Source organism: Brachycentrus maculatus, unplaced genomic scaffold (genome assembly GCF_059751285.1).
Source record: "Brachycentrus maculatus isolate JH-2025_06_01 unplaced genomic scaffold, ASM5975128v1 h1tg000087l, whole genome shotgun sequence".
In the NCBI taxonomy this organism is placed as follows: Eukaryota; Metazoa; Arthropoda; class Insecta; order Trichoptera; family Brachycentridae; genus Brachycentrus; species Brachycentrus maculatus.
Window position 1 is genome coordinate 494,104 of NW_028280841.1, and position 25,895 is coordinate 519,998.

Here is a 25,895-nt window from a genome sequence, read left to right on the forward strand (position 1 = left end):
GCAATTGACTATTGACTATTGCACCAACTTTGTTTTGACAGCTGGCCACGTATGGAGTGAAAAATTATATTGTTTACATTTTTGTAATGGGAGTGCTATAAATATTTATTTCGAACATTTCTTGTTAGACCCACACACGATGTCTACTTTTCACCAACACAAAATTGGTGACATCGTTCATTTAAATGTCGGCGGAACCAGGTATGAAAAATATAGTGTTGCTCCATAAATATATTCTGTTATTTTTGTTTTAAATATATTAATTGATAATTGCTTGTAAAACACAAATAATTTTTGATAACCTAAATGACTAAAAATCGATTGTAGTGGATATTGAAAAAAAACATCCTTCGAGACGATTTGTGTTGTATTTTTGATTGAATAAAATATTTCCTTTACGTTGAAAATATATTTTGTTTGAGATGACTTCTGTAATACCCAAAAACTAAGTAAGTACTCTTGAGTGCTTGACTTTTAATTTGTATATGCTATATTTGATTGTGTTATTATAGTGTAAAATATAGCACAATTATTACATCCCTCAAACTGTGGTAATTTTGATATTTAGGCATGTAAATTCCCACCTAATATAGTCGAACATCTATATTACAAAGTTGGTGGTTCACAGCAAAAGTGTTCGTATTATATAATTTATTAGTATTCAATAAATTACATATGCAGCTTTATGTAAACTGCTACACAATATTGTGAAAAATATTCATAGATATTGTGTTGAATTGGTCATTTAAATATTTTCTGATCATTTCTTGAAATAAATATTGGCAGCTAAAAAGTTTGTGAAATGTTTATCATTTCACATCTGAAATTGGAAAATTTCTAAAGTAATAATTATGTATTGTAAATGAGTGTTTATTATAAAGAAGGCAAAATAAATTATTAATATTCTTAAAGTTCTATGTTTAATAGAAATATTAATTATTAGAAGAATTTTACAAAATTAGTTTTATGGATGTTCAACTATCTTTGAAATAGTACCTTCCCACAAATTGATGTGTAATTTAAAAATGGAATTGTTATGTTTCAACACAAATACCATAGATTAGATTAAGATTTTCCTGTCATTGTCAGATAACTATTTGTCAATAAATAAACTAAAGATAGCTGGTCTTCCACCTCCCAGGAGAGGACCGGAGAATGACAGGACATACAGTAGTCCTAAAAAAAGAAAAAGAAAAAGACAATAAATAAAAAATGAAATGAAATAACCCGTGATTATGAAGTCAAAGTAAAAATAAAATTTAATACATATATGTATGTGTGTAGAATATGCTATGTGATGAATTACAATTCCATGCAGCACATTACCCTTTTTTTATCGGAAGTTTTATTTGAATAATACAAATAACTTTTTAAAAATTCGTTAATTTTTTTAATAAATTTTTTTTAAATTCATTTAAGTATTGTTTTATTTTTATTTTTTTATCACACAAAGTAATGAAGTAAAATGGTTAATTCATAACATTTCGATTGTCCAAATCATGAGTGAATGTTGCACGTGTGTAAAGTTATTGTTAACCACCCTATGACAAGTCATAAGCCCTGTAAATACCCAGACTTCCATATTCTTCTTCATCTAAGTATATTGTGATGTCAAAAAAAAAGTAAAATGGTTAAGTTTGAATTTATGATATAAAAGCAAATTATTGTAACGGATTGATATTGTGAGGCATATAAGTGAATAGTTTCTTGATAGAGATAGTTTGTTGGTGTTGCCAGCCTTCAGACACGTAAGCACCGCAATTTTTTTTTCAATACAATAAAAATTCATACAAATATAAGAGTTTCTCTCCTCAATAAAAAAAGTCTCTAGTGAAAATTCAAGTGATTCAATTACAATGTTTCAAAATTGGATGTTGAAATTCCAAGAATTTGAGTAGTGTGGTTGTCAATCATGATTAGAATTGGTGAATGTTACACCTGTGTAAAGTGATTACTTAACCAAGCCTACGATGTTCGTAAGCCCTGTAAATGTCCAGACTTCCATATTCTTCTTCATCTATGTTGTGATGTCAAAAGTAATATGGTTAAATTTGAATTAATCAACAATGATGTAAAAATTACTTATTGCAACGGATCAATATTGCAAGGCATATACGTAAATAGTTTCTTGAAAGAGGCCTCTGCAGGTGATCTTCTGCATCTTGTTGGTGTTGCCAGTCTTCGAATTAATTTTTCAATTCAATGAAAATTCACAGTACTTACCTAAATGTTTTAAAATCTCGGTTCCAGATTCTCGACCTCGTGGCAGACGCTCATGTGGGTGCCGGACTCGTTCTTCACGGCCATGCTGGGCGGGCGCATCCCGAGCCTGCGGGATGAGACGGGCGCCATCTTCGTGGACCGCGACCCGCTCATGTTCGCCGTGATCCTCAACTACCTGCGCACCAAGGACGTGGACCTGCGCGGGGTCAACCTGCGCGCGCTGCGCCACGAGGCCGACTACTTCGGCATCACGCCGCTCAGCCGGCGCCTGGCGCTCTGCGACGAGATGTCGCACTCCTCCTGCGGAGACGTGCTGTTCTACGGATACCTCCCGCCGCCAGGTACTCAACATTTTTACTATTACGTGGCCTGTTTATCAGTAGCCTATGGTAATCGAGTCTGCAGATTTTGTGTGGAGGATAACGAAATTCCGATCCACATTCTCTATAACTGTGACGCACTCGCTCGCAAACGAAGTCACATCTTTGGAGGACCACTACTGGACTCCGAGAAGGTGAAGCTCTTACCACCAAGATAGGTCGTAAACTACATGACTCATGTAGGTCTTGAGAGTGAGCTATGATACAGAGGGAGGTCAAAATAGACCTAGTATGGTCGCAGTGACATAAGGGATGCAAGATCCCTTGACCTCATATTAATAAAAAGTAAAAAAAATGTCAAGCGATTATTTTTAGCTTCCTAATTTACCATAGTGTATTCCTAATTTTGTCTGCCTCCATAGTGTCATGGTCAGCACGCTCGACTACCATTCGATTCCCAGGAGGGGGGGGGGTGAAAATATAATAATATATAAATTGTGATTTTATACCCTAATATTTATTTTATACTTACCTGGACTGGTCACTGGAGCGCAGGGGTGATCACTTTGCCTTCATGTAAGTAACGATCAAGATGGCTCTATGTCAATATGATGATTCAGTGCCCTATGCACCATTGGGTGCGGATAAGGGTTAGAAGAAGAAGAAGAATGCAAAAAGTGAAAATGGACAGATATTACCAAAATGTGACGGTTGAGTCAATTAATGAAATTACATATTACTACTACTTCAGCCTTCTTCTTGTGTCCAGTATTGAACAAAGGCCTCCCTCTTGGACTTCCACAGTTCTCTGGCGGATGCGACACTCTTGCAGTGCAGGCCTGCCACTTTTTTAATGTCATCGGACCATCTTGTCTGGGGTCTAAACACTGTTCTAGGCCTCCAGTCAAGCACCTTTTTCGTCCATCTATCCTCAGAAATACGCGCCACATGACCTGCCCAGTTCCACTTTAGTTCCGCGATTCTTTGAACCACATCTGTTACCTTGGTCTTTTCCCTTATCCAAACATTCGTTTTTCGAATCCCATATTATTTTGTAGCTAACCTGACGCCCCCCACCACTGTGTGCACGCCGGTGCAGGCGCGGCCGTCGCAGCCCAAGTCCTCGGGCAGAAGCAGCACGCAGAGCACGAGCAGCGCCACCACCGAGGCGGGCACCAGCTCCGTGCGCTCCCACTCGCGCAACTCCTCGCTGGACCTCAGGCTCGTGGGTCGAGTGACCACCACTGATCAAATCAGGTGACTTCCATTTTGCATTTAACACATTTAGAGTAGGTACACAGGGGTAAACTAAGAAATTCTGGCAAATAATGTTCTGACTACAATTTTACTCCCATACTCATTTTTAGTATTAGATCTTGCCTTCATATAATAATAAAATAATAAAACCCTTATCCGCACCCCAATGGTGCATAGGGCACTGTGTCATATTAACGCAGTGTTATCTTGATCGTTTACACATGAAGGAAAGGTGATCAGCCCTCCGCTTCAGGTACCAGTCCATGGTAATATTGAATAAATATTACAATGTAAAGATCACTTATATTTATTTTACCCCCCTTGGGAATCGAACCCGGGACCTCCAGAACGGTAGCCGAGCGTGCTGACCATTACACTACGGAGGCGGACAAAATAATATCTCTACCTTTTATGGGAAAAAATATAAGTATAAAAATATATCTTGCCTTCATATAATTTACAATTATTATAATTTGCGTAGCAATCATGACGTCATGAATGATCCACCCTAACCTTTTTGATTTTCCTTTTTTCAGATGCAATCGAGGGCATTCAAGAACAGCTTCATTAGATTTAAGAAACGGCACTCAGGATGTAACCAAACCATCAGTTCCTATAAGGCCAGATAGTAAGTTTTAAATGTACAAATGAAGTTTACAAATGAAGTGGAAAAATTCGCAGAGCTCCTAGTTTTGGTGGATCATTATCCTTCTACCCACAAAGATTCAAGAGAGATCTGTTGATGAAAATTTAAATTTTGTTTTGTTTAAAGTAAAGTTGTTGGGTAATATATCCAAAATAAAACACGGTTATTGGATTTAATTCTACTTTATTTACATATCGTAGTCATACAGGAGAAAGTGACCAACTAACAAAACGTATAATGTTCAGGAGGGCCATTTAAGTCACTTTTGCTCGGCAACAAAATAAACATCAATGCAGTTAGTCATTTTTAACAAGTCAATATACTATACTTCCAAGTTTAAAATCCTTTAGGATTATTTTCATGGCAATTTTAAGCTAGAAAGATATCAAATAGTCAATGATCACGTTTTTGTAAAAAATGCACTTGGTCACTTTCTCCTGTATGACTACAATATATGTTATGTGACGCGTTTCGTCTTATTAAGACGTTATCAAACATTCAAATATAATATATATTAATAAGACGAAACGCGTCACATATCATATATGTAAATAAAGTAGAATTCAAACCATTAACCGTGTTAAATTTTGGATATATTACCTAACAATTCAAATGGAACTCTACCAACCGTCTGCAGTTACAATAAATAAAGTAAAGTTGTTTGTTTAAAGTAAAGTTGTTGTTGAAAGTAGTATTTAATTTTAAACAAAGTTGTGGGTTTTCAAAAATTCGCACTATGTAATTTTGTTTATGCATTGAATGTGGTAATTAATAATTGCAACTCCCATCTAAAAAAAACCTATTTTTATACGATTTACTATTTATATCTGTAATTACATGAAGGTTTATATTTCTAGTAAATGGATGGCCCGACCACCTCAAAGTTCAGATCATCAAGGCCCACCATAATTGGATAGTTGTCGCGTACACACATTTGGTTGTTGGCTATCGGTGAGTACCTAACTAGTATTTTTATATATTCTAGAGTTTACAACACACTTCAGTCTTTCTGTAATGTGGAGTTCCTCTAAGATGGAGACATTTGTGCTGTGTTTTATCCATGATACACACAGCATTCTACTCCAGCACCTCTTCTCCAAAACGCCTCTTCTCCAAAACGCCTATTTTCTGTCCTTCTCTCTCCTTTATGGTGATTCCCAGTTGGGGGGGGGGTTCAAATAAAAAGTGATTTCACCCTAATATTTATTATATATTACCCTGGACTGGTGCCCGAACGGAGGCCTTTGATCAATACTGGACACAAAAAGAAGGCTGAAGTAAAGAAAAAAAAAGTGCCTAAAGCAGATGGCTGATCACCTTTCCTTCATCTGTTAACGATCAAGATAATACTACATTTATATGATGTATGCCCTTCGCACCATCGGGTGCAGATGAGGGTTTGAAGAATAATTAATTTGCTAGACATTTCTACTTTTGACATTCCTTAAATTAGTTACGATGTTCTATCCAATAAAGAGACTAAGCTCTTGTGCTTGGAGTATAAATATAATTGAATTTATAATATATTCTTCACTGGGTCATTTTATCAGACCTTATTAAAATTGGCGGCCTAATTACAAAACTCTTTACTCGGTGCAGGTTGACGGACACGTGCGGCTGGTGCGTCGGGTTCCAGTCTCCAGTTCAGGACGCGCCCATCGAGCGAGTGGCCTTGAACGCCAAGGTGGGCGGGGGCGAAGTCATGCTGGGGCTCGCTTGCGGGGCGTTCATCAAGCTCTGGGCCATATCCTCCCACATGGACCCCATACGCAGGACCCTAGTCGGTAATACTCCATACCTGTTCAATTACTATCAAAATCTCATACTTGGTACTATAATTTACAATCTTTTTGAACCCTGGATCTGTATTAGAGAGTCAGTATATCTAATAAATATGATCTTTTATCGTAGCCTCTATAAGTATTTCTCATTGGCAGATTACAAATCCGAACGCTCCATCATATACGCGGTTTCTTTTCTTTATTTTTTATTTCTTTATTATTGTAATTTTAATTTCATTTTATAAAAAAAATATTGTAAAACATATATGGCTGACTAAGAATTGCACCCACCACTTAGTCAAGCTGGAATAAAGAGTTATTATTATTATTATTATTTTATTACATACAATCACAGATTTTGCTCTATCTCTTTCCTTTACTGAGATATTACACAGACAGTATACAACGGAGTCCTGGTTCCAACTCTAATGTATGGAAGTGAAACATGGAGTTGGCAAAATAAGGATAAAAGTAGACTGAATGCAGTCGAAATGCCATCTCTCAGAAGAATGTGCGACAAAACGATGTATGATAGATGTTCGAATAGTGAAATAAGGAAGGAATGCAAAGCTGAGATAAGCAGTATCGATAGAATTAAGAAAGGTGTTTTGAGATGGTTTGGACATGTGGAACGAATGAGTGAGGTAAAACAAATTTACGAGGCGAATGTAATTGGAAAAAGGAGCAGAGGAAGACCGAGAAAAACTTGGCACAATCAGGTATGCCAAATATTTGAAAGTGGTTAGGTTAGGAGTTGTAATAATCGGCGGGTATGTATGAGGAGATGCATGAATGTGGAAGAGGCGAAGTTTGCAAAGACAGAGTCGTGTGGCGTTCTTTTCTCTCTGCCTATCCCTGCGGGAGAAGCGGCGCGATGGTTAGTTAGTTAATTAGTTTTTATAAACTCTTTTATCTCAAAACTATATTTTTTTTAGTTTGAGTATATTAAATTAGATATGTATTCCTCCCGAGTGATAAAACCCCATTCCAGGGACGTTCAACCTGGGAGTCCGCGTGGAGCACCTGCTGTTCATCGGGCCGCAGCTAGTGGCGCTGTCCAGCCGGGGCGGCGGGGGCGGGGGCGGGGGCAAGGCGGGCGTGTGGCACACCTCCACGCAGCACTGGCAGGTGCAGGACATCGCGCCGCTCACCTCCTTCGACACGGCCGGCTCCTTCCTGCTCCTGGGGACCATCAACGGCGCCATCAACTATATAGGTATTTCTTCTTCAAATGCTCATCCCCACCCGGTGGTGCATAGGGCACTGCAAACAGCACCCCGACAGTTCTGATCCCCGTCCAATCTCGTATATTCCAGAGACAGGAGATGTGTCTTTTGCCCACACATTGTCGACCCTCTATTTTGCCTTTTATGATTAGGTGCAATAGCTTGTATGATGTTAATAGTAGTAGTTTTTTCTAACCGCTATCTTTTATTCAACTTTACATTTTTTTTTAACTTTGCAACCCTGAATGCCTTGGTCATTTCATTTCTTTTCTCTTTTACTTACTATTAATTCTTTTTTTCCCCGTATAACAATAATATCCTTCATCCTGATCTCCTTCGATTACATCATCTGTTTTCTATCTAATATATTCAACTCCTACATCCAAAATTCTGGTGCGTGTGACTGACCACTTTGCCTTCATATAATTAGCGATCAAGGTAATATGTAGTGTTCGTGTACAGCTGGGTGGAAATAGGGCTTAACTATTTTTGCAAAGCTTGCTCATGTCGTTTTTTGATATTTCTTTCCATAACTTTCAACGCCGCTTCGCCGTCAAATACATTTGTCAATCGCATTTTGAGATGATCAATCTGACGGGTCGATTGCGCTTATCAGTCAATCTGCTTCAATTCAGGAGAGTTTGGAAAGTTGGTCACCCCACCAAAACAAAGATTATTATTGTTAAAATGTTTGTTTTGTTGATATAATCTATGTACCTAGGAATTTCTTACTGTACTTATTCATGTATTTCATCTTGTTTCTTCTTCTTTTTTGTGTATGTACCATGTCAGGTCCCTCTTACTTTGACTATCACTTGAGAGTATGTGTCCCTGTCTTGGACAGCTCTAAACAGCGCATCTTTATATGACTTTATTTTGTATTGAATTATTTAGAATTTTTAGATATATGTATATTTTTTTATTATGTATTGAAATGAGTGCTTACAATTTTCGATTGTGGACTACTGTTTTATGAAAAACGTTATTCGGTTTCTAGATATGCAGAAATTCCCACTCCGTATGAAGGACAATGATTTACTGGTGACACAGCTCTACAGAGATCCAAACCACGAACCCGTCACGGCTATCTCTGTGTACCTCACTCCCAAAACAAGTACGTAATATAGTCTAAGAAAACCACTCTTACTGAATTCTATTTTGTACTCCACATTTACAAACCGAAATATATATGTACATTAAAAAAGTTTGTTCATTTCAACTATAATTATTTGATTATCAATGCCACAATTAATTAATGAAACTTTTGAATATTTTTTAGGTTTATGCGGCAATTGGATCGAGATAGCTTATGGAACTCGCGGTGGGTCCGTCAGGGTTATAGTTCAGCATCCCGAGACTGTTGGGCACGGCCCTCAGCTCTTCCAAACCTTCAATGTTCACCAGAGTCCCGTCACAAAGGTTGGTACTCAATATTTTAACAAAAAGATCCCAATGTGCAATTTTAATCCAAATTGTGCAATAATTCGGTGAAATATTACAAAATCCTAATCCCACTAACAATTTCTTCATCAAAACTTTGCGAGAAGGAAGGAAGTTGGCAATCATCATGGTAATATTTACTTTATCTGCAGCCGCTCTAAACAGTGGTACACCGGAACTACTCTCTCAAGTTTTTAAGCCTGAATATACGTCTTCTTCCTATGCTGTGTTTACCTTTGACTTGCCTTGTTACATAATACTATGTTACTTTGTTTTTCTCTCTCCTTATAAAAAGTACTTTTTATTTGCCACTTCTAAAGCAATATCCTGCTCCATAAATAATAAAAACTTCTGAACCTTAACTAGTAAATATGCCCCATATACTGAATTTTCCCTAACTCAATTTGATTGTTAGCAGAACAGTTAGCCCCTAGCTATAAATAATACTGAGAAGTAAAAATTCACCAAAATATAATGACCGAATTACAGATTGCACAGACATGTAAATAATGTGTGCATTCCAGGTGTCTCTATCGGAGAAGTACCTGGTATCGGTGTGCAGCGAGTATAACCACGTACGCTCGTGGAAGGTCACCCGCTTCCGAGGCATGATCTCCACGCAGCCCGGAACCACCCCGGAGGCCTCCTTCAAGGTCCTGTCTCTGGAACCCAGCGACCCCAACCTCATCTCCTCCAATGACTGTGGTAAGAAAACTTAATTTCAATTATGTTGTTTCAAAAGTGAATTAATTGGTCTATCCATTTGTCAAAAGCAATATCATAAAATAATCAATTCTGACATGGCACATTCCACACAATATGAAGGATTCTAATAGAAATGAAGGGCAATTTTGAGTTTTGATGCATTCCTCATCATTTTCAATTTTCTTGTTACATTGAAGGATAAAGAGGTCATACAAAAAGTCATAAACTGCAACAATTTGAAACAATAAAAGTTCATAAAAATAGAAATAATAATAAATATACCCATAGATAACAATATAACAAGGACTAAAGCCTCCCCCTATTATCCATGCTCCCACTGATAAAAAAAAATAAATGAAACAGCTCCTACGCTGATATTTTAATATCAGTTGCAAATTTAAACAATCGTTATCCCCTGTACGTATGGCAATTGACGATACACATTATTCATAGTCACCTGTCTGGAGATACACAATCACAGTGAAAATGTGCAACAGTCGCCTGCCATTTCAACTAAACGCTTAGTCCATCAAAGTTATTTCTAAATTGCTAAAAATATCCACAGGACCATATGGTGAGCAGGATGAGGAGCAGATATTTGTGCAGAAAGTCATTCCAGAAACAGACACTCTGTATGTCCGCCTCGCATCTAATGGCAAAAGGTTTGTAATGTCAAATGAGTTAATAATTAATAATAATAATTTTGTATAATTCATAAAGCAACCAAGTACATTTTCAAAATAGTTCAATGAAATGGCTTACCCTTTTCATTAATACTAACTACTTTTCATGGTTGTTTGGGTTGGGGAAATTCAACCTTGCGGTCTCAAAATTTTTCAATAATTCATTTTATATTCTTATGCACGTTACTTGGACACAAGTATAGAAGGATTTGTACACCAATTTTTTTTTCATTACTTTCATTCCGCATTTACAGACAAAATGTTAAATAATTGGATGCTATGTATTAACACATTGTTGTCGGACGGTTTTTTCATCAACCCCGACCCTAGTTATACTCTGTTCAATCCTACTAATCACAATCAACCACAAACCCAATTCCAATCTGTACATTGATTTTTGGGGACTCTTGAGGTCTACTAAAAGTAACGCATATAAACATCTTCCGCTCTCTACTAATAGTATTTAAATAACGCTTTTAAGCATTTCCCGCAAACAATGTGTTTTTATTACAATTGGTGTGGGTGTTTTCCAGGGTGTGTGTGCTGAAATCTGTGGACGGGGCGGCGGTGACATGCTTCACTGTGATGGAGTGTGAAGGGGTGCTCCGTCCACGCCGTCTGCTCCTCACCGGACACTGCTCGGGGGCCACCAACATGTGGGACCTCACCACCGCGCTAGACAGGGCCCAGGACCCCAACAGGGGTAAGTATCGCAGGATTGTCTCCCAGATTGGCAACTGGATAGTTCAATGGCATAATTGACATCAATAATTGACATCAATAATTGACAATGGATAATTGACAATGGATAGTTGAGATTGACCTGCGCCATGGTGTAGTTGGGTAGACACTCGACTGCAAAACTGGTTTCATGGGTTCGATTCCCGCAAATTGCAAAATAAATAAAAAAAAAAAAAAATTCAATTGGTATGGGTTTTATTATGTATTTTTCACATTCGCTTTCCATATACTTACTATCCTATACCTGCAAACAAGTCTTTATGTAGTAGAGACTTTTCGGGTTATTCATTTAAAAAATAATTGTAGTATGCCTGCTAAGTGTGTGTGTGAAGAGAGAGAGAGAGAAAGGGAGATTTACCCTATATTAGAGGTATATTTTCTAAAAATTATGTGTGAATGGTATATTATATAACATGTCCGAAATATTTGTGGGTTCACCAAATGAAATGGTGAAAAGTCTTAATGATTCTGAACGATGTAAGAAGATTGACAAGGCATATATGTAGATAGTTTTTTGCACACACAACATTTCCACATTTTATTTCCTTTTTCCAGACCTGGAGCAGATGACTGGTGGAGGTCCGAGCGCCGACGAGCTGGTCCGATTGGTGGAGCAGTGCGACCTCCACTGCACCGCGCCCCCTTCCCCGCACCGCCCCCTCATCTGAACCTGTCCCCCACTCCCGGCGCCCTCTCTCTGCTGCCCTTTCTTCCTTCTCTGAAACCATCTCGGGATCGAAGACCACACTGTATTGCAAATTCATTTTTTCACCATGAAAAATCATCTTGGATACCTGAAAATATCATATCTCAGGCCAGCAGCGTTATTTTTTAATAAGGCTGAACTCTGGTAACGGAGATAGATTTTTTGTTTTTGTTTTATCGTATAGTAATTACATTAAATATGTCATCTCCTTCAAAGCTTAAATGTATAATTTATCACCTAAATCAGGGCTGTTCGAAACGTGGCTCGCGGCTTATATTTCTGTAGCCCGCATTATATTTACGATCTACCGCAAATACAAACATTTTCGTTTTACAAAATTTATTAAATAGGATTTATTTTTTTATGGTATCCCAAATAAATAAATGAAATATTTATTTATATGGCAACAAGTTTTGCCACTATTAATAAGGGAATTTCCAATAGGTGTATTTGTTTACGATTTATCGTGTTTCTCAGATGTTTCTGCGGCCCTCTAATCTATTTAGTTATCTGGATTGGCCCGGGATCATATCTGAATTGGACAGCCCTGATCTAAATGGTTGGTAACTTACTTACGTTTAATTTAAAAAAATCAATGATTTTTCAAGAAAATCTGTGTTCAAAATGATAAATGAAAGATGTCATAAGTGTAGCGTGTGGTGTAAATGTCATATTTGATTTGAAACACGGTGATCGGGCAAATGAAATGCAAAATGAAAATCAGAGAGTCCAACGCGGACAATGTGCCGGGATGAACAGTCAAATCGGCTCAAATGTTCAAAGAAAAGAAACGAAATATTGTAATGTCGAATAAATTATTGCTGATGAATTTTCAGTTTAATAATTCAAATATGAACCATATTTTTATAAAAAAGGAAATCCCACAGACCCTAAGTAATTTATGGTAAGGGAAAACGGGAGTCTTTGGTCATTTATAGGACCTACATACTGTCATCAATTGGTTTGAGCCGAAAAGTGAATGTTACTTGTGTGACATTCACCATTCTGCCGTTTAAGTTTCAACATCCGTGCTTGATTTTTCAGATCTTTGTATATGAAAGATGTCTAATATCCACACGTTCATTCACGTGTGAGTGAACTGCGACATCTAGCAATTATTTCGAAGTAAATTAGCAGAGACATGTTTTGTTGTATGTGACATTCTATCTGAATGATTAATACAAACTGAGAGACTCCTGAATCATTATTAAAATTTATGCTTGTTGACTTAAGTTTGTGTATGTTATAATTATTTTAATGTGAAATCCTTGTAAGTGCACAAATACTGGATTTATCCCTCGAGGATCTCTCAGAGAAAGGGATTTATCCGTTTTTTTGTTGAAGTATTGTTAAAACGTTATTTTGTATACGAGATATTATAATTTAGTATTTATTTTTAATATTGGAAGAAGAAAAAAGTCCACGATGCATGGAACTCCAAACCAATGTAAAAACCAATGTAAAAGTATGAAAGTCAAGGATGGAGTTGGCAAAAGAATGAAAGTAGACTGAATGTGGTCGAAATGCATTCTCTCAGATAAATGTGCGACGAAACGTTATATGATAGATGTTTGATTAGTGATATAAGAAAGGAATACAAGGCTGAGATAAGCATTATCGATAAAATTAAGAAAGGTGTGTTGAGATGGTTTGGGAATGTGAATCAAATAAGTGAAGAAAGGATAGTAACAAAATCATGAGGCGAATGAATATGGTAATTGAAGCAGAGAAAGAACGGGGAAAACTTGGCATGATCAATGATCGGTGGATGTGTACAAGGAAATGCATGAATGTTGAAGAAGCAAAGGTTGTTTGATAGACAGATTTGTGAGGCGTTCCATTCTCTGTGCCTACCCCTGCGGAAAGTGGCGTGATGGTTGGTTAGTTAAAAACTACACGATCTTTAAAATCTGCATTTTATTTTTAGCTCTAATAAATGTTATATTGATAGTAAAAATTTATATGATATTATATATTTGATATTAATTGATGTTTTTAGTAATACGAATTAGGTGTGGAATGTTCGCACTAACAGATGTAATCAAACCGATCACGTTTAGACTTAGTGTTAATGGTCACCATAAAAATGTTAAAATAGCCATAAAAAAAAACACATTTAAGGGTATTAGCCGCAAAACAATATTACAATTCTCCATCAATTAAGGCGTTTCTGCTATTGCGTTTCTGATATTTCACGAAAAAATATCAACCATTTTGAGAAAACACGAGTTTTGTATGGTGTTGAATTTTGAAGTGTTGTGTTGGAATGTAGTTTGTGTTTATGGTCATTGCAACATTCATTTTCATATACATATATTTATTTTACCGTAAATCTTAACAAACCAATTATTTATTCAATTAAATTAGGATTATAACCCTTATGTTTGGAAGTGAACTACGTAGTTGGCAAAAGAAGGATGAAAGCATTGCATTGATACTTCTGCAATGTGGCTGCTGAATAAAATAATTACTTAAAAAAACTTTTGTCAAATATAAATATTAATCCCGTTTTTTTGTCGCATCAAATAGATTTGACTGTCTGTTGCCTTTTGTATGCTGACGATGCTGTGCTTCTTGCCAATAGTAAAGAAGACGTAAGATAATCAGTTTTCGTCTTTACCATCGCGCACGCTGTGGCACAATCTCTCAGCTCAACCGTTAAAATACACTGGCTTCATCGTCAGTATATCGACAACCGCACGTTTGGGAAAGTGTGCCTGGGTCGATATATCGATTGTCAGCAATAATAATGTATCATTTGCAAGTAAACATTTTATGGTAATAGAAATATGTATCTTATGAAAATGGTATGTCTCTTGCCGTTATTTTAGCACCAATATTTTTTCCATTTTGGTGGATAATTTTAGATTTGCTCCTAAGACCCCCTAATACATAAAATTGGTGGAACCCTATAAAAAATAGTTATTTAAATGCAAAACTGTAACACTCACTAGTAAAAAATTAATCTAATTTACAAATTTTGGGCAGGTATTTTGTGTGCAGAAATCAGCATGATGCGTCTTAATTTTCCAAGTTGACCTAAATTATTTAACAATTTCAAGTATATTTGTAATATTAGTTTTGCATTTAAGCAACTACATAGTGAGGAGGTTCAATGCTACTTTAATTTTTTTTGTACGCATGTCATAAATATATTTTAAAAAGAAATTGAATTATGTATGGCAGTTTTTAAAAAAATTTATAATTCAGAGGCCCGCGGAAGTTTAATTTAATATTCTATTTATTCACAAATATGCAGTAATATGTGGAATCTTAGTATAGTGATCACTGTTAATGTTATCAATTGTTTTTTGTCATTATCAGTCAGTCCCAAAATCTTGCATATAAAATTATTTATAAGCAATCCGCCTATTGTAATGAAGCTTTGGCAAAATCTTCAAATTATTGTTATCAATTTTGGAGGCCATTCAATTGAACATTGCTGATAGAAAAGAAAGAATTTCATAGTATGTCAAAGGGTTCTCAATTGAATTTAGTGTTATACAAGCTGTACGAAGGAACTGTCAGTGTGTTGAGTGTTGTAAATTCAGTGTTCAGTACATTGTGTCCTTGCAACCCTTATCAGCACCGATGGTGCATAGGGGACTGCAACATTTAGATGCAGTTTCTTCATCGTTAAATACACTAAGAAAAGGTGATCAGCCCTGCACTTCAGGTCCAGTGCAGGGTAATATTAAATATTTATTATAGTGAAAAATCTTCTCCAAACCCTTATCTGCACCTCAATGGTGCAGGCACTGCATCATATAAATGCGGTGTTATCTTGATCTTTAATACATGAAGGAAAGGTGATCACCCCTCCGCTTCTGATAATGTCCAGGGTAATATTAGAGTGAAAAAAAAACTCTTTATCTGACCCCGCCTGGGAATCGAACCCGGGACCTCCAGTACGGTAGCCAAAAGCGCTGATCACTTTGCTACATAGGCAGATCGAAATATGATAGAGTATGAAAACTTGAATAAAAGCAGACAACAATTATCAAATTTTTAAATAAACTGCATCTAAATTTTAGTAAAAATTTGATAATATTGTATGTTTGTAATAAATTATACGTAAATTGATTTTATTTTATGCTTAACGTTATTATTCGTTATTGTTGTCAAAACTAGCAGATTCTAAAGTGATCGCAATATTTGGATTCCACTATTATATAAAAATTTAAATAGCACTGAAGTTTCTCATTAGTAAATTATATTGTTAGATATTAGTTAAACAAATTAGTATGATTTCGATATTTTAAAATAAAGTTATATATTTATATGAATATTAAACTGTAGGTATTAGGAATAGAACTTAAGAAAAATATAAATCAGTGTATTTTATTTTCTCCTCTAAAGGATGTAATTAAATAATCAATTGTTGTATTAATTTCCACTATTAATGTATTATTACACGCTTTATTATTTTTATTTTATCTGTTACTGCCGATAATGGAATAATATTACATTTATAAAATACTATTGATCATCCTTATAATTCTATTTCGTTTTTCATTTTTCATCAAAGGGGAATAAATCATTTTGTATGGACCCGTTGTCATTTTTTTGCAGCCTATAGTGTACCAATTTATGGATTTTTTAAATGTTTAATTGGGAGATTTTCGCAATATCTTTTACCTATGTATGTTAACAGAGTCTAATCTATCATCAAGAAAAGAAACATAATCTCTAGTGGATGTATGTTAATTTGTAAACAAAAAATTGAAGACTAAAGAATTTTTTGCTTATATCGTCATTGGTTCATAGTTTTTTTTATCCATTTTATTTTGCATATATGTTGCAAACTAATACAAATACGCTTTCTACCTGCTGTTGTATTCCAATGTGTGGAAATATGGATGGACATCAATTCCCAAATGACTAAAATATTGATTTAGATTGGTTAGTTGGTTTTTTAAGTCAAAATAACTTAAATTATAAAGAGCTTTAGAAACCTGCTTAGAAAATCTCCCATTTACTCCAAATGCGCTGACATTTCTTTATTTTATCACGGACTCTCGGACCTTGAAAAAAGTATAAATTTTTCATCCCCAAACAAGACTGTCGCGATTTATGAAATATGGCTTGAGTTCTAGTGTAATTTTATTTCCTTGACTGTTTCCTATATCTTGTAATATTTAATTTATATCTATTTATTTATTTAATCTTTATTTCAATAAATCAGTGCCAAAGTTACTAGCGCAATCTTTAAAACACGTCTTTAATTCAAGTTTTTATTCTAGTACAATTATTCTTTAAAAAAATGTGTAATTTATAACAAATTTGCAAAGGAAATCATTATAACAATATCGGTCAATTATATCATAGGAAAAAAATTAATTATCATAGTTGTCTTAACTTCTAAGTTCAAACCTTTATCCTTTTTATGGAGGAAGATGGTTCATCATTATTGAACATTGGTCTTTGTTACTCAAGTGTTCAATGTGATCATTTAAGTCAGCCAAACGCCAGGTCGTAATCTCTGGGATACTCGGACTTCCATCTTTCATAAAAATGAGAGATGTCTCATCTAAAGTTGAGACACCAATAGATAATATTGATATACATATATCCGTAAGGTGAATTTGAATATTCTACCAGTGTGATAATAACAAATAATTATAAATTTAAGAAAAATAAACTGCCAACCCAGAAAGTGACCAATGTCGTTATGTCCAATAAATGATATATCCATCAATCTAATATCTGGATTGTGAAATTAATAAATAACTATGAATAATGATTTTTTACATTAAAGTTTTACTTGGTAAATACCACTATTTCTTAAAATCCATTGTGACTCGTGTTTCGAAGCGTTCCGCATCACGTGTCACAATTTAATAATAATAATAATCCCTTACCGCACCCCAATGGTGCATAGGGCACTGCTTCATATAAACGCAGTGTTATCTCGATCGATTACACAAGAAAGGTGATCAGCCCTCCACTTCAGGTACCAGTCCAGTGTAATATTGAATAAATATTAGAGTGAAAAAATCACTTATATTTATTAAACCCCCCTGGGAATCGAACCCGGGACCTCCAGAACGGTAGGCGAGTATGCTGACCATTACATTACGGAGGCGGACACGTGTCACAATACATTTAAAAAAAATAATAGTATTTACCAAGTAAAACATAAATTAGAAATGCATAGATATTACTGCAAGTGACTGCCGAATCAATTGATGAAACTATCACAATGTTTATGGTTTTAAACAATTTCTATCATCTTTTTATTTACCTTCTAGTGGTTATCGGTTTGGTATCTATGCATGAGAGAACCCAGACTCAATTTCCGGCAGTGTTAAAATAATCTATTCATTATTGCCATATGATGTGTTTACTGTATTTACCAGTATTTTTATGAATGAGGTCTTAATGTAGTTTTCACACCAAGGTGTATTATGATTATTACCATATCGCTCACTCCTTTCAAGAACGTCATAAATCAAAAATCGACAATTTTCAGTTGTGGATGTTTTCAGAATGCCCAGAAAATGTACTATATCCCAGCAAAAGAGGCATGTTTTAAACTTAATATTTACCCGCTACAGGGCAGAAAGTGTTGTTTTTGCATTTTGAAGAAAAGGTATTGTTTAATTATTTTTTCAAATATACTATTTACTTTTCAAATGGAGAAAAAACCTTCAGGTTTAACCTAAAAAGATCTGTTGCACAGTAAAAAGTTCAAAAAGTGGATTGATATTTATTTTTAATACATTATATTTTATTTTTAAACTTTAAAAACGTTCTCCTGAAAAATCAAGTTTTTTGATTTATGACGTTCTTGAAAGGAGTGAGCGATATATGGTTTTATTAAATATTTTTTTCCTATGATATAATGTTATTTTGGATTCTTAGCTTTGTTCCAAATAATTGTTGGTAAATCAACAACTTGATAATGTACATTTTTTCTAAATCATGTTGGCTTAAGAGTTTATTTTAAATGGTAAATGGTAGCAAATAAAGTTGATTATTCCGGAGATCTTGATCAACCTGATCCAAATTATTTACCTGTCAACTTTCTGTGATAACTGTGTCTGTAGATCTTCTCAATGTGCGTAGATTGTTTGTAATGTAATATAATGTGACTGAATTCATCAAATGTATTTATTTGCAATTTGGCTAACTGTACCGGATTTCTCAAAGAAAATTTAAGTTAACAAAACTGAAGATAGGAATTAGTGAGATTTGAAGAGGTGAAAACAATATCAATTTGAGTGTCATTTGTAAGTATTATAAAATATGTTCTTGTGTCAAAAAAAACTTTATTTCATTTCCATATATGTTGAAGATCTTACATACGAACTGTATAATAAATAAATTTAAATTGATTACATGTTTTATTCTAATTATAACAAGTTGAATAATTTAATTTCAGTAAAACTCTGCTTAATGCGGGTGATACATTCTCCGATAAGTTCTAGCACTAAAAAACAGTGTTAAACAAAGGTAATCTTAACACTTAAATACATACTTATATTTTAAATCTTACCATAATAACGTAGAATATACTTTGAAACTGCAATGTCATGTGTGATTTTGGTGAATAATACATTTAATTTCGGGAAATCCTGATAAGTGTTAAGCGCGGGGTCTTACTGCGTCTTTCTTTTGAGAAATCCGGTATCTTTTGCCTGATGATTGCAGAGTTTCCTATAATTTCTTGTAGAATGAAATTTTGACTGTATTATTATTATATTTAGTGTTTAAAATATTGTAAAGCTTATTTTGAATGTTGTTTACATTTTGATGTGATGTAATCATTATTGTGAAAATAAATTGTTGTAATAAATACAATTAAAAAAAAAATAATATTGTGGACTTTTATTTGTTTTCTTCAATGAAACTTTGTTAAAATGTCATTTAAGGTACCAAATATAAACTTTGTGAAAATGATATTTTCCTGTTGAAATTTTGGCAGATTTTGAGTAGTAAGTATACAGTAGTTATAATTGTATGGTACACTACTCGTATAATTAAAACACAAGAAAAAAATTATCAGAAATTACATCTATCATAAAAATAAGCTAAAATTGTAACATTATTATTTTTATTTTTACTATCAAAGAAACTGCAACGCTTCAGTTCCATATATCATTTTTGGCAGTAGCGCTCTGTTGGGAACTGCTAGTTTAGCTTTCATAAACATAATTTTTCACTGTATTCGGAGAACAATTTATTATATTCTCTACCTTTAATCTTGTCTCAATATCTATGGTATGTCTACTTTTCCATCCCTTGAAAACATACTTACCAGATAAAACTTCCAGCACTTGTTCTAGCCATTTGTCATGTATCTTGGATTCTTTTACTTCTTTCTCTCTTTCAAATATCAAAACATTTGACACTTACTTTGATGTTGAGATAGTTTGAACTTGTGGAACATATGAGTGGGAATGAGAATGAGAACAGTAAAAGAAATTTACGTGGCAAACGTACTTGCAAATAGGAACAGAGAAAGACTGAGGAAAACTTGGCATTATCAAGTATTTCAAATACTTGGGTGTGGTCAGATCAGGAGTCGGAATAATCATTGTGTATGTATATGAGGAGGAGCATGAATGTGGAACAGACGAAGATTATTTGCAGACAGTGCGGTGTAGCATTTTATTATTTCTGCCTGCCCCTATGGAGAAGCAGCGTGATGGTTAGTTCGTTTTCCGAGTTACATAATAAATGAAAGATTTTATGATTTAGAAAGATTAATTTATTACTTCATATAAAAAATTGGATATCACACATTGCAAGAAAATTATTACTATATAATATACTATATACTTTTATAATGCACAACCAATAATTCACATTTTTCAAAAATGTCGATAAAGACAATTTATTGGTTATAAAATATGTTTGTCATAGCGTTTTGGTGATGATGGTACTTTGGAATTTAAAAGCAGTGGTTTAAAATAGAAATTAAGACAAATAATTATTTTATTTTTACCAACGTCATCACCAGTCTCATGTAGGTAACAATAAAACCGAGTCACTGGTTAGATAAAATAAAAGTGGAAAAGGCTATATGGTTGTTATTTATGCAGGTCCACCAAGAAATGTCACAAGAAAACTTGAATCTCCCATAAATAAAAAGGGTTTGTGACATGTCGCTCGCTCCTTTCAAGAACGTCATAAATAAAAAATCGTCAATTTTGAGTTGTGCATGATTTCGGAATGCCCAGAAAATGTACTAAGTTATTGTTTAATTATTTTTTTAAATATACTAAATATATTTCAAATGGAGAAAAAACCTTCAGATTTTACGTTAAAAGATCTGTTGCACAGTAAAAAGTTCAGTAAGTGGCTTGATATTTATTTTTAATACATTGTATTATATATTTAAACTTTAAAAACGTTCTCCTGAAAAATCAAGTTTTTCGATTTATGACGTTCTTGAAAGGAGTGAGCGATGTGTGGTTTTTATCTTCAATTTGGCTATGGTAAGTACGGAAACGATATAATTCTTTTTGATAATTGGCACTAAGATAAAAATTACAAATATAATATGTCAAAATAAAACATTTTACTGTTTTACGACATAACTAGGCACACTTCGGTCTTAAAACTACATATATCGACAGAAAAAAGAAAAATATTAGTTAGGTTGGCTTTTAAAATGACATTTTATATAAGTTTTTTTTATTACTAGTTTGATAGCAATATTGAAGTTTCGTCAAACTCAAATAAAAAATTACCAGTTATGCTGATACCGTTTTTCTCAGTCATTATGCAATTGGCATTCTTTGCCTTCTTTTATCATATCATATTTTTACAATCAATATATTAAATATCAAAAATACAAAAAAAAACTAATTAGGTTGTCATACTAAATACAGTATTTCATTCGGCAGAAAATATATATTTACGTATATTATACCTGCATACCTCTTATTATAAGAGATAAATTCCGTATTAATTTATGAGACTACTTGTTTCGTAGATTTCATGATTAGCTTTTAAGAATGTGATGTAAAAGTTCAAATATATGGAGAATTTAATGTTTTAATTAAGATATTTTCAAAGCAACCTATCTGAACCAAACCTCACTCAGCCCAACCTAACCTCAATTGTACTTTTTTTTAAATTAGGTAAATCATTCTTCCACTTTAAGACTATAACTTGAAAAGAAAGAAAAATTAAAACTCAAAAGATTCAGGAAATAAAATCATCTTACCTGGAATTCAACAGTCAGTCCAAATCTTTGATTACAAACGCTGGATTTAGGAGCTATTAATATAAAATTTTACTGATATCTCAACATAGATCAAGGAGTTTATTAAGATGGTAATATGGAAGATATGGGCATTTTCTAGAATTTGAAATAATTTGTAAGATTGTCACATGCATAAATTAAAAGGTATAACGATGAAGTCAAGTTTATACTGGAAATATTGTCACAGATTTTTTTTAGTACTAAAAGTCGGTCATGGCTTAAACAATGAATGTCACACAGTGTATAAAGTGATTACTTAAACCAGCCAATTAATAAGCCCTGTAAATACCCAAATTTCCGTATTCTCATCACTATGTTGAAAAATCAATAAAACCGAAATATTTCCAGACTGATTCCATAAAATAATACAACATTAACCCTTTGGACGCGTAAATCGACTATAGTCCATGACTTGTCCATGGACTAAAGTAAACAAATAAAAGGAATTTAAAGAATACTTTATTTTTTATGGAAAATTTGCATTTTTCAAATCGACTTTTATTTTTTGCTTAACGCGTTCAAAGGGTAAAAAATCACAGCATGGACAAACAAAAATGCTAGTGTTTTTATACAACAATAATAATAAGTATATCTTTTTAAAACGAAAATTTTAAGCAATTGAAATATTGAATATGAAAACTTACGTTAATAGTTAACAACTAAAAGACGACTAATCTTTTTGAATTCCTGAATTAGTTTGATATTTAATAAATGCCATGTAAAGTTTTTAACAAATAAAGTCCCAAAAAAAATCTTCTTCTAACCCTTATCCGCAATCAAAGGTGCATAGGGCACTGCATCACATAAAAGCAGTGTTATCTTGATCGTTAACACATAAAGGAAAGGTGATCAGCCCTCCGCTTCAGGTAATATTGAATAAATATTAAAATGAAAAAAATACTGAAGATTAATTGAAACAATCTAATTCTATGATAAAATTGGTACAAATTGGACAGAATCAAGATGAACAATTTTAAAATTTAGTATACAAAGATACATAAAAAAGTATTTACAATACATTATTAGTAATATAAAAATGTACATTATTCGTAAGACTATACTATTAATAAACAACTGTGTGCTAAATGTACTGAAATACAAGCTTAAATATACCATGCAAAATATCACTTAGTTTATTCACAAAATAATGAAAAAATCGCCGACATCGACAGCAAAGAATAACTAAAAGAGACCTTAAAAACCGTGGAGAAAGTCCTAAATGCTAAATTTATCTTGAAAATAAACAGGGACAAAACAAAAAGGATAGCCAAAGGCAGAGACAAACACCAGGTTGTTTTGAGCTATACTTTAAAATACAAAACAGTTTGTCTGCCTTCGAGTCACATGGGATGGCCATACAAAGAGATAGGTCGATAGTCACATCCACCAGGCAAAGCTAGACTTTAATAAGAAAGTTAAGATTTTTAACTTTAGCTCCCTAAGCAACTAGTCTAGACATTGATGTATGGTTGCAAAACATGGTGCATAGGAGAAAGAGACCAAGAAACCTTCGAGATGTGGACCTATAGACAAATTTCTTTTTCGAAGAGACCACACTACGAATGACGAGGTTCTCAAGAGGATAATGGAGATCAGACAGCTGTCAAACATCCGGAATGGATTAGTCATGTTTTGCAGCATGAAGATCCTGCACAGAATATTGGAGGGAATAATAAGGGATTGATTGGCAGAGAGCGTACTCACCGGGAGTACCTGGTCCAAATATGTCACCTATACAGAGTTTAATATCACTAATAGATAAAACGAAGTGGAGGAAGAGATGCGGAGCATTACTGCCAACCAATCTCCAGGGTTGAAAATAGAGAAGAAGAAATTGGAAAAAAAGTTTGTTAAAAACATTGAAATTAAAAAAGAAGAACCCTTATCCAAGTAATTCAATCGTCCACAAGGTAAAGATTTTTTGTTCTGCAAAGTTTTTCTTTGACACGTATATTATATTCTTATCTCAGTATGAACATTTTGGTACAATGTATTTAAATTGAAAACAGTGTGATATTTTAAATTTAATTCTATTAAAAACACACAGAACATATAAATTATTAACATAAGAACATGAAGTCTGAGCCTTATTTCACACTAGTCTTAAAAAGTAAGCCATTTAAAATTTATTTATTGTGAAACATGATTTAAATCTAAGTGATATTTTGCATGGTGAAAAAAATACACTAAAAAAACACCCGCTTTATGGTTTAGACCAGTGTTTCCCAAACTTTTTCCATGGCCAAGCTAATTTTATACTGCTCCTTTTTGAACTAGATTATTTGTTTGCATTCTACCATGGCAAAATGTACAAATCCAAAATTTATGTCAATTTCATGGGTATATGCTTGTTTGTAGAGCTTTTTACATTTGTTTCCCAAATAACTTTTATACGCTCTTGTTTTAGAATCTGTACAGCACCATACGTTTTAGAATCTGTACAGCACCATACGTGAAATCATACAGGTTTGAATGTTAACAAGCTTTTCATCAATTATAAGGAAGCATTTGAAAACAGTCTTTATAACTTTATTTTGCCGGTTATCTAGTTTTACTTCACTGTTTTATCTTTTTTCTGGTGGGTAGCATTCTCCACATTTTGTGGAGGTTTAGGGTTTGGAATAGATAAATTTAGGAAACGCTAGTTTAGACTATTTGGTGTTAGCTCTAAATGGCACACATTACATATTATTGTGCAAGTAAAATAGGGTTGCCATATTTTCCTGAGATCCCTTCATATTGACAACCAAAAAGTCTTTGAATTCAAAAATATTATATTTAGTTTTTTCAATGTTCTGCATCATACAATTTTCATTTTGGTTGGTGTTTTATATATTTTTCATAACTCGTGTAAAAATTAATATCATTGTATTTAGTTGAAGTATTGTGACATTTTCTGGGATACCGGGACATTACAGTCAATAGGTAAAATGTTAGGACACATTGGGAAAAATGGCGATCCTTAAATAAACATATATATTTTTTATCTTTTGATTAACACTATTATTATCATACTATCAACACTCTGAATGCATTTTTATAATGTAATGATTGTTTTAAGTTGATTAAATATACATTTAAAACAAGTTATAATTAAAAAAACAGATTAAAAACATTAAATAATGTTCATAAAACATGTTTTAACAATTATAAATCCTACTGAAATCTCTTTATACATACATTAAAATGAGAAGAGTAGAAACAAACTTATTCAAGGGACTTGTACGAATTCAATACAAATAACCCCAAGTACCCTAGATATTAATCCTATTATTTTTAAAGAAAGGTAGGCACTACTTAGTAAGAAAGGGTAGGCACTGGTTGTGTTCCTATATGGCACGCAAGTAGGGTAGGCACTGCTTTTCAACTTACATAGCGCGCCTCTGACGATTAGGGCGACATTGTGATGAACTGGTGCAGCGCATTGTGCCCCACTGGCTGGGTGCATAATAATTTACAGAAACGTGAATCACAACACAAGTCGATTTTAAATCAACCTATTTATATAATGAATGTTGCCGTTTTTATTTCTACATTCCTCACATGTTTTAACGCAGTGATAATTTTTTGTTACTCGAGATATTTTTCTTACATATATGAATAAGTTTTGTATAAAAATTTAATAATTTATGTTATATTAATAATGTCAACTTTCTAAATAACAAACTGTAAAATACATACTTAAGTATGTACGTATGTGTGTATTATACACTATTGTCACACATAATGGGCATATGCACATCGTAGGCACATGTATTTTGAACAATTTTTTGGCCTCCATCACAATAACTTAAACTAAAGATTTAAATTCTGACTCGTGAAACAAAATATGTTCCACCTGAAAGACGATTTGACTTAATTCTGTAAAAATGTACTTCTTCTGTTAAATGCTTTTAGAATGGAATTTTTAAATCAGTCAATGGGAGGAAGGTGATTACTTACCGCTCTTAC

At 33.7% G+C, this 25,895-nt stretch overlaps 1 protein-coding gene across 2 annotated transcripts; it reads left to right on the forward strand.

The window, feature by feature from the left end:
* The first annotated feature begins 16 nt into the window (after positions 1–16).
* On the forward strand, positions 17–12,519 carry LOC148310783 (BTB/POZ domain-containing protein KCTD3). 2 transcript variants are annotated; one of them, XM_088257763.1, is made up of 13 exons: positions 17–201; positions 2,251–2,564; positions 3,602–3,800; positions 4,337–4,428; positions 5,304–5,397; positions 6,046–6,230; positions 7,219–7,443; positions 8,451–8,567; positions 8,733–8,872; positions 9,418–9,598; positions 10,164–10,260; positions 10,815–10,984; positions 11,578–12,519. In XM_088257763.1, exons 1-13 carry the CDS (start codon positions 140–142, stop codon positions 11,688–11,690), a joined length of 1,989 nt encoding a protein of 662 aa, XP_088113889.1. In that variant the 5' UTR covers positions 17–139; the 3' UTR covers positions 11,691–12,519. The 2 variants fall into 2 exon arrangements, with proteins under 2 accessions (XP_088113889.1, XP_088113891.1); XM_088257765.1 differs by lacking the exon at positions 17–201 and adding an exon at positions 1,108–1,246.
* The last annotated feature ends 13,376 nt before the right edge of the window (positions 12,520–25,895 follow it).

Bases quoted from the DNA above. Each gene is read 5' to 3' on its own strand.
- LOC148310783 (XM_088257763.1), top strand. From the start codon at position 140: ATGTCTACTTTTCACCAACACAAAATTGGTGACATCGTTCATTTAAAT. The intron at 202-2,250 runs GTATGAAAAATA...TCTCGGTTCCAG, and splicing joins TTAAATGTCGGCGGAACCAG to ATTCTCGACCTCGTGGCAGA. The intron at 4,429-5,303 runs GTAAGTTTTAAA...TTATATTTCTAG, and splicing joins AGTTCCTATAAGGCCAGATA to TAAATGGATGGCCCGACCAC.